A 13536-nucleotide genomic window follows, 5' to 3' on the forward strand; every position below is an offset into this window, starting at 1 on the left:
AGGCTCTGTACAAAGTACAAAATAAACTCTAAGATTATCAGAAGTACTAGTAGTTGTATGAAATTAAGAAAGTACATGTACATTGTGCACGAAAATACATTATCTATCATGTGCTATTCCTTCTATATCTTGGCTGTTCTTTGCATTTGTCGATCATCGCCTATACTGGTCAGGCAGGAGACTACTTCCATCATAGCTAGCCTCCTGAATTGATTATGATCGGCACACCTGCAAGCGATTTGAACCACCTTCAGCATTTGCTCTTTGTATCCTGTTCCTTGAAGTGTTGGAGATGCTATTTTGTGACAGTAGTGCTTATAGCATACTGCATACATTTTATCAGTTCATCTTGTTTAGTCGCTAACACACGCTATACCCAAGGATTTAGCATGACTCAACCGCATGCCGTTATTGCTCCGGAAGCAAAGTAATTTGTGAAAAATAAAGTTACACTACATAATTTGTTTTCCTGAAAGAAAAGAATTAGAAAACCAGCAAGATGAGTTTCAGATACATATAGAATGCTTCAGTACAAGCAGTCTTGCATTGTTACATACTTATACACCTCCACGAAATGGAATGACTCCTTGCCCTAGATTACTGTGGTATACAATTATGACGGCAAGCTTGTTCGCTGGACATGTTGCTAAACCTGAATAGCAACCTAATCGTCTCAACATTGGGATAAATCGATACAGAAACTGGATTAGTACCAGCCAAAATACTTTGATAAGACTATCTGATCATACAGCACCCCTACACCAAAGAACACGCTGAAGGCAATTGCGAAGCCGGTCTTGTAATCAGTTTGTTTGATTGACATAATTGTGGCTGGAGGTGGTTCAGCTGAACCACATTTGTGAATGAGCATGGCGCCGCAGAGCTTGTTGTTCCCATCGAAGCCAGAAATCTCAAATGTGTCGAACTGGCCTCCAGATGGAACAGGACCTTCTAGGTCATTATAAGAAATGTTGAACCTGGATAGAAAGTGCAGGCTACTCAGTGCAGATGGAACTGCACCGGTGAGATTGTTGTTGGACAAGTCTAGTGCTGACAGGTTTGTGAGATTACATATTGATATTGGGATCTTTCCTGATAGGTCGTTGGAGCTCAAATTGAGTGAATGAAGGGATATCAACTGGCCGATCTCCGGAGGGATCTCACCAGTTAAGTTATTGTTACCTAGCTCCAGCACTTTGCGGAAAGCAATGTGTGTGCGATACTGACGTGATGGAGTGCCATAAACAGGCAGTTCAAATGCTCTTGGGTCCAAACGGGGTGCAATCCTATCTGACTTGAGCATTGGCATCTCCATTAAGGCTTTTGGAATTTCGCCTGTAATGTAATTATTTGATATGTCTAGATGGAACAGTAAGTTTAGGTTTTTGATCCAGCCTGGTATTGGCCCACTGAGTTGGTTATCTTGCAAAAATAACATCTCCAGCTTTGTCAGCTTTGATAGCCAAAGGGGTATGTTTCCAGACAATGAGGAACTAGCTATTGAAAGAACCTGAAGATTCTGAAAACCATCAACAATTTCATCTTCTGGCATGGACTCACCCTTGAAGTTGTCGTTGCCGGATCGAGCGAGAGGGAGAGAGGAAGACAAGCTCACGAACGAAAAGAGAGAGGAGTTTTTGCGCTGTGCGACTTCACAGCTTTTTCTGCGTCTATTTCTCTTCTAGTTATTCTGTTACAACAGAAGCCACCCCAGCTTGCTCACTCCCGGCGGGATCGCCATGATCCGTGATGGCCGCGCCATCCCACGACCGCATCTCACAGCGATCAAGTCCCACCAGGAGAGGAGCCAGGGTATGGGGAAAAAACGAGAGAACATGAGAGAATCGTGCGTACGTGCACTGAGCTCCCACAACTACGTGCATGTGCCGGTCACATCACCATGCACACACATTATTTAACAGAAAAAGCAAAGGACCTATACTATGCAGCCATGCAGCCAACTAGCTTAGTCTAACAGAAGTTGGTCCCCCCGATAAGTAGGGAAGTGAGGTTCCTACAGTTCTTGAGTATCCGGAGTGTGTTTGTGATATTTGTAAAATTGTTGAAACCAAGTGATAGGAACGTAAGGGATTTCAAACTGGCTATTCTTGGTGAAAGCTGCCCATGCAAGTTGTTGCCAGATATCCGCAATGCAGCCAGCTTGCTGCAAGAGTATATGCTTTCTGGAATTGTGCCGGTGAAGTTGTTGTACAGAAGATCTAAATTCCTTAGACTGAGCAGGCTTGAGAAGTTGACCTTGGTAAGTTCTCCGTTGAAGTGGTTGCTCTTGAGATCAACTGTTATGAGATTTGTGCAGTTGCTCAGAGCCGACGGCAGCTCCCCTGACATCTTGTTGTGGTCCAAATGCAACTCCTCTAATTTCTTGAGCTGGCCAATGGAGTCGGGAATCTTGCCGCTGAAATAGTTCCCTCCAAGATTTAGGTTAGCCAGATTTCTGAGCTTGATTATCTGTGCGCCATCGAGCTTTCCATTTAAATGATTGTTCGGAAGCGAGAGGTACTCCAGTAAGGAAGCATCAAAGAGTTCATTGGGGAGAGCCCCCCTGAGGTGGTTGTGTCCAGCCTTGAGCACTCTGAGCATGGAGCAGTTACCAAGTCCTGGAGGGATGCTGCCTGTAAATTGGTTGTAACAGAGGTCAACCACAGCTAACAATGACGAGCTGCTGCACAAATAACTCGGTATTTGCCCAGTGAAGCTGTTGTTGCTGGCGTTGAGCGCGACCAGATTGTTCATCACTTTCCACGTGGATGGAAACCCTCCTGTGAACAAGTTGCTTGAGATGTTCAATACCTGCAGAGGCCGGGCTGTTGAAGATGGAAGCTCTTGCATGTCTCCTCTGAGGCGGTTGAAGCTGACATCAAGGACGACGATGCTGTCGGACGACACCAGCTCCAGCGGCAGGCCACCAGACAGAGAGTTGTGGGACAGGTTGACGCGCAGCAGGTCAGTGAGGTTGCCCAGCGATGGAGATAAGCGCCCCTCAAGGCCCTTCGAAGCTAGCGAGACGTCTGTGACTGACCCATCCGCACCACAGGTGATCCCTTCCCACACGCAGCAGCCGGTGCTGTTCCGCCTCCACGACGCCATGAGGCCGCCGTCCTGTGACAGCCCAGCCAGGAACTGCAGGAGGGAGTCCTTCTCCCCCTCTGTTCAAGAACTGGCTGGAGAGGCCATGGAGAGCAGCAATAGCACCACCACAAGAGCAGCACATCCAAGGAAAGGTCCATTGCTGCACTTCTTGCTTGAGGAACGGAGCTGCTGCTGCTTCTGCATGGTTGCTGTCCTGATCAACGATTCTGACTGGACCTGGTCAGGAAAGAGGGTGAGGAGGAATGAGAAGAAGGGTGGACTCTTCATTGACCACAGAAGAAAGGAGGTTTGGGTCAAGGATCAGGGGCTGTGCGGGCACACATCCACACTGGTGCTCTTCACACTGGCCTCGGGCAGCAGCTTCCTGGCTCTCGCCCATGCCATCACGTTTCGGTTGAGGCTCTCACACACTAGCGAAACGGTCCGTCCGTTGCAACAGGAGATTTTTTTTTCATAATCTCCAATGGCCATGACCACATTTTGCTGCATCACTGAGATACGCCATCACTCTCATTTTCGTGAAATCGTGAACAATTTTTGAAAATCATGAACATTTTTTTACAGATTTCCAACATTTTCTAAAAGCATGAACATTTTTTGAATTCATCAACATTTTATACTATTTGCAAAATATATACTGTGAACATTTTTTAAAACATTTTTCTTGAATAGGCGAACATTTCTAGAATCGACGAACATTTTTTTTGAAAATTGGTGGAATAATTTTTGAAATTCATGATCAATTTTTTTGATTTAACGATCATTTTTTGAATCAGCAAACATTTTATGAATCAATAAACTATTTTGTAAGTCACAAACAGTTTTTGAATTTTTAGAATATTTTTCAATTCATGAACATTTTTTGTATTGATGAAATTTTGTTCAGTTTCATTAACAATTTTTAATACACTAACATTTAAAAAAAATCAGGAACATTTTTTTATTTTCTGAACATTTGTTTTCAAAATTGGAACATTTTATGAATCCACAAACTTAGACTTATTGTTCTACTTGTAAAAAAAATGACAACACAAAACTGCCTAAAAAATCAACGCATAAAAACAAATCATCGATGATAAAATATAGAGTGAGTAGTACAACTAATACAGTGCTGATTTTGACTTTGTCCTGAACAATACCACGAAAGTCATTTAGCCCCCAATTGTTTTTAGGAGTAGGAAAATAAATCAAGTTTGTTGCCAACAAATTTCATGATTTTTCGACCATTTTCGAAATATAGATATCTTAAAAAAAAACGGGTTCATATGCCCACAAACGTTCCCCGCCGCCTGAAAACACTCGGACGTAGCAAAGCCCCGAGGCGGACAAACCTCTCCACGGGCTTCGCTTTCACCGATCTATCGCCATCACTATTCACTCGCTCCTCCTGCTCGCATGCCGCCATACTCGCGCCGCATCCTTGCTTCCACCACGCTCGCTCCGTTCCACGCGCACGCTGGCATATACCCCTCCGACTCAATGCCCGCCTTTCGTGCCCAGCGCAGGCCGCCTCGGCAGCAGCACGCTCAGGTCGTTCGGCAGAATGCCGACCCGGATGCGGCGGTTTCTTTGAACCGCCGCGAGGGTTGCCATCTAGAAGCTAGATCGGGCTTGTAGGTCAGGCCTAGGACGTGTTTCCAGGCCTATTTCTATACGCCTGAGGAGCGAGCTGCGATGCAAGGCAGGTGGTTTCTTTGCCGAGTGAATCCTCCAGCATGGTAAGTAGGTGCTTCTGAAGCTGCAATGCAAGGCAGGTGATTTTTAGCCATTCCTCTCTTGTTCTGCTAGTGTCTGCTTTCTGATGTGCGTGCTGAATTATATACATTCCGATGATAGTAGTCCTATTGCATTCTCATATTCTCGTTCCATTTGTTTGACGCTTGGACCAACCAAACACTTGCTGTATCTAGTAGTTCGGCAATTCACCTCCAACTCTGGTGGTTTTTAAATCGCTGATCCAAAGCAAACATCTGAAAGAACTTGAACTGAAACCACTTTCAATCTTCCAGTGATAAAACAAGATAGTCATTTCACATGTTTAAACTTTGTCTCATGCTTGTGAACCATAAAACATATACTCCCTCCGTCCCAAAATAAGTGACGTGGTTTTAGTTCAAATTTGAACTAAAATCCACTTCACTTATTTTCGGACGGAGGGAGTAGCATAATATAAAGAGGGACATCTAAATGTCCTCGCAAAAATAAAAATAAACAAAGATGGATTTTATGAAAATCTTTCCTTAAAGAAACATGTAAAGCTGAAAATGGCGACCTGTGAGGCTCGTACAAAGTACAAAACACACTCTTAAGATTATCAGAAGTAGTACTTCTGTGCATGAAACTAAGAAAGTTACATGTACATTTTGCACGAAAATACATTATCTATCATGTGTTGTTCCTTCTGTCTTGGCTGTTCTTTATATCTGTAGGTCATCGTCTATACTGGCCAGGCAGGAGACTACTTGCATCATAGCTGGCCTCCTGAATTGATTATGATCGACACACTTGCAAGCGGTTTCAAGCACCTTCAGAATTTGATCTTCATACCCTGTTCCTCTAAGTGTTGGATCCAAGACGTCGATCTGCTTGCCCTCAGACCTCATCTGTAGAACCCATGGGACAAGTTCTTTTGATGTAGATAGGACTGAAACAGGTCGCATTCCAGTGAGCAGCTCAAGCAGGACTACTCCAAAACTGTATATATCACCTCTCAACGTAGCAACCCATGCTTGCCCATACTCAGGGGGAATGTAACCCATAGTGCCGACCAACTCAGTTGTAACATGAGTTCTGTTGGGAACAATCAATCTGGCTAGCCCAAAATCAGCAACATAAGCTTTAAATTCTTTGTCCAGTAGGATGTTACTGGATTTGATGTCACGGTGGACAATCTGAGGCTTGCAGACATCATGGATATAAGAAAGGCCCAGGCTTGCTCCTTGCGCGATCTTGAGCCGAGTTGGCCAGTCAAAATATGAGCTAGCATCGTCATATCTGTTATGAAGCCAATCATCCAGGCTGCCATTCTCCATGTAGGAATATACGAGGAGCCTTGAGTTTCCCTGGATGCAGTAACCCCACAGCGGTACAAGATTTTCATGTTGTGCCATGGATAGAGCATCGACCTCTGCACTGAACTCCCTTTCCATCAGACACATTTCACCATTGAGCTTTTTAATTGCTAGCTTGGAACCATCAGGTAGCTCTGCCTTGTAGACTAATCCGAACCCTCCACATCCAATGATGTTGTCCTTGTGAAAGTTGTTCGTAGCTTTCAAAATGTCATTGAATTTGAGCATTTTTTTTCCTCCCTTGAATTGTGGCATCCTTATCACTACTAATGTTTGTTCTGAGCTGCAGTAGACTGAAGTTGCTTCAGCATCTCCATCATTATCCCTTCTAGTTTCTGCATTTAAACCCTTGGCCCTGATTGAGACGAGGAGACGCCCGAGCAACAAAAGAATTGCAATGCCTCCAAAGAACACACTAAATGTGATTGCAAAAATAACCTTCTTATTTCTGTGATTTTGGGAGACTAGAGGTGTTGAAGCTGATGCGCATTTGTGAGTGAGCATAGAGCCACACAACTTTGGATTCGCATCAAAACTAGAATTCGGAAATGTATTAAACTGCCCTCCAGATGGAATAGGCCCTTCCAGGTCATTGTTAGAAATGTTGAATGCTGAAAGGAAGTTCAGGCTATTCAATGCACCTGGTATTGCACCTGTAAGATTGTTGTTGGAAAGGTCTAGCACCAGCAGGTTTGTTAAATTGCATATTGATTGTGGAATCTGTCCTGTCAAGTAGTTGAAGCTAAAATTGAGTGAAAGGAGAGCTTTCAACTGACCAATCTCCAGAGGTATCTCACCAGTGAATTTATTGTTGCTTAGATCCAGCACTTTAGGGAAAGCAATGGGTATGCGGTATTGGAGTGATGGGCTCTTATAAATAGGCAACTCGAAGAGCCTGGGGTCCAAATGAGCTTCTGTCTTCTCTGACATTAGTGTTGGCATATCCATCAATATTGTTGGAATTTCCCCTGTGAGGGTGTTGTTTCTTATGTCTAGATAGAAGAGGTGCTTTAGGGCTTTGATCCAGGCTGGTATTGATCCAGTGAGTTGATTGTCGGATAAGACTAATACCTCTAAATTTGCTAGATTTGATATCCAAAGAGGTATTTTTCCAAACAATGGGCATCCTCCGATGTCCAAAACCTGAAGTTTCTCAAAACCTTCAATTTTCTCATCCGCTGGCATGTGCTCTCCTATGAAATTCTGCCCTATAAGCAAGGTGGTAAGGTTCTTGCAGCTCTGAAGGATGTGAAGTGCATTTTTTATGTTTTCAAAAGAATTTTTACCAAGTGACAGGAAGGTGAGGTACTTCAGATCACCTATTCGTGGTGAAAGCTGCCCATGTAATTTGTTGCCAGATAACCGCAGTGCAGTCAGGTTGCTGCAAGAGTATATGCTTTCTGGAACTTTCCCGGTGAAGTTGTTGTACAGAAGGTCTAAAGTTTTTAGGTTGAGCAGGTTGGAGAAATTCACATTGGCAAGTTCTCCACTGAAATTGTTGCTCTTGAGGTCAATTATTATCAGATTTATGCAATTGCTCACTGCCGATGGCAGCTCCCCTGACATATTGTTGTTGTTCAAATGGAGCTCCTGCAATTTCTTGAGCTGGCCTATGGAATCTGGAATCTTGCCACTGAAATTGTTCTCTCCAAGATCAAGGGTAGACAGATTTCTGAGGTTAAATATGTGTGCATCTTCAAGAACCCCATGCAAATGATTGTTAGAAAGAGACAGGTATTCCAACGAAGTAGCAATGAAGAGTTCATCTGGGATAGTTCCACTGAGGTCGTTGTACCCGGCCCTGAGCTCTATCATCTTTGAACAATCACCAAGGCCTTGGGGGAGGCTGCCACTGAAGCGGTTGAAAGACAAATCAAGCACGGAGATGGATGGGGAGGTGCTACAGAAATGAGTTGATATCTGCCCAGTAAATCTGTTGTTGCTGGCATTGAGCGCGACCAGATCCTCCATTCCCTTCCATGCGGTGGATGGGAACTGTCCTGTAAAGAAGTTGCTTGAGATGTTGAGTACCTTGAGTGGTCCGGCAGTGGTCGAAGCTGGCAGCTCTGGCAGTGTTCCGTTGAACTGATTATAGCTGATGTCAAGGACAAGGATGCTGCTGGACAATACCAGTTCCAGTGGCAGACCACCGGAGAGTGAATTGTGGGAGAGGTTAAGGTGCTGCAGCCCAGTTAGGTTCCCAAGGGACTCTGAGATGTGCCCCTCAAGGCCCTTTGAAGCCAGCAAGACATCGGTGATCGTCCTATCTTGCCCGCAGGTGATCCCTTCCCACTGGCAGCAATCCATGCCATGCTGCCAGGACGCAGCGAGGCCACCGTCTTGTGAAAGCCCGGAGAGGAACTGGAGAAGGGAGGCCTTCTCCTGCTCCGTGCAGGAACTCGTAGGAGAGACCAAGCAGACCAACAGCACAAGAGCAAGGGAAGGTATGTGCAATATCTTGCTGTGTCCCCAGTTGGAGAAATGGAGTGTCTGCATGGTTTATTGGTGCTGGAACTAGCATGGGAACCAGGGCTGATGTTGTGCCCTGACTGGACAAAGCATGAATGGCGGTCTAATCATGAAAGAGCACGAGGGGAAGAAAGACCGTTTCCGAAAAGGCGCTCGTGCTCGAGAGCAATCATCTTTGTCAAAGTCAGTGTGTGGACAAGGCCCAGTGGAGGGCAAGAAGAAGTGCGATGTTGTTGCTTTTTGGACGGGGTGGATGGTTGACCTGCTGGAGTGATCTGTTATCTCTTCCATCCTCTTGATTTTAGGCGTTTACTTTACTTACCCTCTTGTCATGCAAGCGAGCTTCGCCTGATGGATACGTCTGCTGTTGTTTTTCCGTTCTCCTGGCACCACCGGGTTGCTATTGTGGACCATGGACTGTAACGCTTCGTGTTTATCGTCTGAATTCAAAGTAAACTGAGTAGCGTGTGAGCTCTGTCAATGGCGGGCTGATTCATCACCGTACCCGTAGGAGTATTAATTATAGCTGAATGATTGGTGTTAAGAATCACATTGCTTGGATGCTGATGTGCTGATGCTAGCTGCACTGTACCGTTGTTATTGCTTCTTAGATGCTGCACTGTATCATTGATCATTATAGGTGTGATTAGTGATCCCCCTCTTCTGTTTGAGAAAAAATAATAGCAAGTGCCAGCCGCTCTACTTAATTAAGGCTCTCGCGAACTTCAGCGTTGGCGCTGCGTCGTTCTTGATGTCCTGTTAGTGTTTATGGAATCGCTGATCCCTCTGTTTTTTTCTGCGGTGGCGCGCATGCTATTATCAGGTACAGTGCCGACTGAACTCTGAAGAACTTGCTGTGGGAGCAGAGAAGGCAAGAACACAACACAAGAGGCCGGCCACACGTTTGTGTTTCAACACGTTGATGTAGCTACAGCCTGCTCTCTCATCTTGTTAGCTGAAAACTACTCCCTCCATAATAAGTGTCATGTTTTTAGTTCAAGTTGTTTATTTCAAATCTTCAAGTTGTATAGTTTAAATTAAATTGATTGAATTGAACTAAACTACTTGAACTAAACCACGACACTTATTTTGGATCGGATAGAGTATCTTGCTTTTTCTGCATGGTACCACCTCACGTTTCACATGGTCACTTGCAATACAGAAATGATGGCGACACCCGAGTACCCGACTATTCAAAACATGTTTGTACAATGTACAACATGTATGAAAAAAAGTTAGACATGTGTTAGAAAACCCAATGAAAACCGACAAAGATACAAACAGAGAAGCAAAAAAGCAAGAAAAAACCTAACCCAAAATACTAAATTATAAATAAGAAAATAAGAAAAATAAAAAACCCGTTGAAAAACAAAGAAACCAAAGCATAAAAAAAAGAAAAAACTGTGAAGAAACAAAGAAAACCAAAGGAAAAACGAAAAGGAAAGGAAAAAACAGACCGAACCGACCGGACAAGGACGAGCAAAGGAAGAAGGCAGCGGAGGACAACACATAAGAGCATGTTTGAAAAAATTTACCCAGCGTAATATTTATGAAAATTAATTAAAAAAATGTATTATTTAAAAAAAATTAGCTAATAGCAGAGCCTGCTGCCGGCTCTATGCTAGTGCCACATCTACTATAGCCTTCCTACAAAAATACTCATATAATAAGCTGGCTGTACATGAGCTATAGTAATCAATGCTTGCATGCAGAGATGGGCAAAGAAAACGCATGGTGATTGGATGGCAGGAATAAGCGCCGGCCTTTAGTCTTGTCACGGGCTGCATGCTGGCTCAACTTCATTGTAGATTGTGCTGTAGCCCGGCGATACATGGAGCGCCGCTCCATTCTCTCTCTTGCATTCTCTTCCCTCCAGCTAGGATTTTGCAGACGTGGAGTATCTTATAGCCTACTGAGGTGGATCTATTATACTTGCTCTAATGGACCAGCGATTCCTAATAGTAATCAGTACAAACCAAACATATACCCGAAACCATTAATTAAAAAGTACTCTTTTCAAAGATCACTCCCACCTCCGCAGGTTGTACAAGTGGCGCACTGCATTGTCGCAACCTATGAGTTTTTCCTTTTTTCTTAGATCCGTTTATTCAAAATATTTCATCTCTTAAACCGTGCGTTCAAATCTTGAACCGTTTTCACCGTTGATTTCTCGCATTGAGATCTTCAAAATTAGATCCCATATTGATAGGTTTTGACAAACTCTTTTTTAAGAAAAAAATAGACAAAAAAAACTGAACAGGGAGCACGTTTTTTCCCTTTCCGAAAGCCGTTTCAGAAAGGTACGGCCGTGCATCTCGCGGAAGCAAATTCGTGCCTCTCTCGAAAAATAAACACACTTTTTTTCGTTTCCGAGAGGGTTGGTCGTGCCTCTTGCGGAAGCAAGACCGTACCTCTCACGGAAGAAAAAAAAGAAAAAAACATGTTTCTTTTCCGTTTCGAGAGGCATGGCCGTGCCTCTCGCGGAAGCAAAATCGTGTCTTTCGCGGATGCAAATCCGTGCCTCTCACGGAAGAAGGAAAAAAGATAAAACACATTTTTTTTCATTTCGAGAGGCACGCCGTGCCTCACGCAGAAGCAAAAACGTGCCTCTCACGGAAGGAAAAAAAAGAAAACACGTCTTTTTTCGAGAGGCACGACCGTGCCTCTTGTGGAAGCAAAACCGCGCCTCTCACGGAAACGAAAAAAACGTGTTTTTTTGTGCAAAAAATTTCATCGAAAAGCTAAGAAAGACCAGTGAAAAACCGGAAAGCCAAAAAACCATCCAAAAAGCCGAAAACGTATGCGAAAAAAAAACAAAATCTAGAGGGAGCGTCCAGACGCGACACATGCCCACCCCAAGTGATCGTTGGTGGGCTCCCGAAGGAGTATACCGGGAGCTCCTATTCCGTGACCCCCGAGCGCACACCCCCACTCCCCTGCGCGCCATTATGGGCCGGCCCGCGTGTGGCACGAGGTGCCCCTTGTTTTGTTTTGAGATTTTAGAAACCATTCACAGATTCAAAAAATGTTCACCAAATTCAAAAACAGTTCTTGATTTCAAAAAATGTTTGCGACTACAAAAGAATGAACATTTTTTGGATTTTAATTATCATTATTTTATTTTCATGAAGAATTTTGCATGACCATTTTTTTATTAATAATGAAATATTTTTTGTATTTGATGAACAAATTTTGAATTCAATGTACATTTTTAGGAGTTGAAGAACAAAATTTGTTTTCAAGAACATTTGAAAAAATGGATGAACAATTTTTGAAATCGATGAACAAATTTCAAATTTGATGAACAATTTTTAAGTCCGATGAATAAATTTTGAATTCAACGAACATTTTATAAATTTATGAAGATTTCCCTACATTGATGAACATTTTTTGAATTCAATGAATAAAAAAACATCGCGAATTTGAAAAGAAAATTCATAAAAAAGTGAACAACAAAAAAGGGAAATAAAAAAATAAAAAGGGAAAGAAAAAGAAAAAGAAGGAAAAAACAAAAGGAAAACCCCGTAAAATGGGCCGGCCCGTAGCAACACCCGCATGCGCGGGGGGTGGGGTGGGGGGGGGGGGGGGCACGCGCCAGGTCAGCTTAGGGTGCGCTGAGTAGGATTCCCTGCATATACCTGGTCTTTTTATTTCCCGTGAGAGCTATATCTCACTTATAGCGAGATGAAAGGAGCTCCCGCGTCAGGTACAGTGCGAGCGGGCCGGCCACTAGTGTAGGGATTCGCTTGCTGTATGTTCTCGATACTCCAGTTTTCCCTGTTTTTTTTTCGCTTTCTTTTGTTCTTTTCGTCGGTTCATTTTGTTTTTACGTCCATTTTTTCTTTGTTATAACTTATGTTTCTTTGTTCACTGGTTTTCTTTGTTTTTGTCCGTTTTCACTAGTTTTGTTTTCTCTAATGTTTCTCATCGTTTTTTGGATTTTCTTCATTCTCTATCTTTTCCATCGGTTTTCATTCGGTTCTGTCTTCTTTCTTTTTGTGTTTTTTTATGGCTTTCATTGTTTTTTTTTTCAGTTTTAGAACCATTTTGAGTGCTTTTTCTATGTGTTGTTTGTATCTTTGTTCCTCGATTTTCTACGTACATTTTTCATGTACACATGAAATGTTTATATACATGTAAATATTTTTAAACACACAATTATTGTATTAAAAACAAATATTTTTTATGTCTACATTTTTCGCATACATCAAGAACATCTTTTATATGCGTTTACCATTTATTAATACATGATTAGAATTTTTTAAATACAATGAGTAACATTTTTTTCAAATACACGTTTGATGTCTACTTTCTTCATATTCATTGTACATTTTTCATGTATATCTGAAACATTTACTTGGTATACATTTAAAAAAGATTGATATGCATGATTAACATTTTTTATAGTGTCACATAGATTTTTTTAAACACGTGAACATTTTTATTATGTCACAAAGAATGTTTTTGTAAGCTATCACAATTTTTCATATACATTTTAAACATTTTTTTATATATGCTTAACATTTTTCCGTAGATGATTAACATTTTTTCATATGTTTTTTGATCTCTACTTTTTTTGTAAACATTTTACATCTTTTCTATACGCCATGAACATTTGTTTATTCACGTTTAACAGTTTTTAGATAGATGATTAACATTTTTGTCATATATATATTTTGATCTCTACTTTTTTTTCATACACATTGTACATTTTTTGTATATATTAGCATCATTTTTCTATACATATGCAGAATTAACATTTTCAATTCTGTATGTAAAGTGATTTTATAGTAGATATATTTAGAATATTTCGGAATATAAGCAAAAGTAGAAAAAATAAAGCAAAAATGCAAAAAATGTGAAAACAAAACGCGTAATGCCCTAC

General features: G+C 42.2%; 1 protein-coding gene and 1 pseudogene across 1 annotated transcript; both read right to left on the reverse strand.

Annotated features, from left to right (window-relative positions):
* Positions 1 to 706: 706 nt before the first annotated feature.
* On the reverse strand, positions 707 to 3531 carry LOC123143858 (receptor-like protein 2; annotated as a pseudogene).
* A 1149-nt stretch (positions 3532 to 4680) lies between these two features.
* Positions 4681 to 9298, reverse strand: LOC123143857 (tyrosine-sulfated glycopeptide receptor 1-like). Its single transcript, XM_044562863.1, has one exon. The coding sequence runs from the start codon at positions 8676 to 8678 to the stop codon at positions 5529 to 5531; it is 3150 nt and encodes a 1049-aa protein (XP_044418798.1). The 5' UTR covers positions 8679 to 9298; the 3' UTR covers positions 4681 to 5528.
* Between the last annotated feature and the right edge of the window lie 4238 nt (positions 9299 to 13536).

This window comes from Triticum aestivum, chromosome 6D (genome assembly GCF_018294505.1).
Source record: "Triticum aestivum cultivar Chinese Spring chromosome 6D, IWGSC CS RefSeq v2.1, whole genome shotgun sequence".
In the NCBI taxonomy this organism is placed as follows: Eukaryota; Viridiplantae; Streptophyta; class Magnoliopsida; order Poales; family Poaceae; genus Triticum; species Triticum aestivum.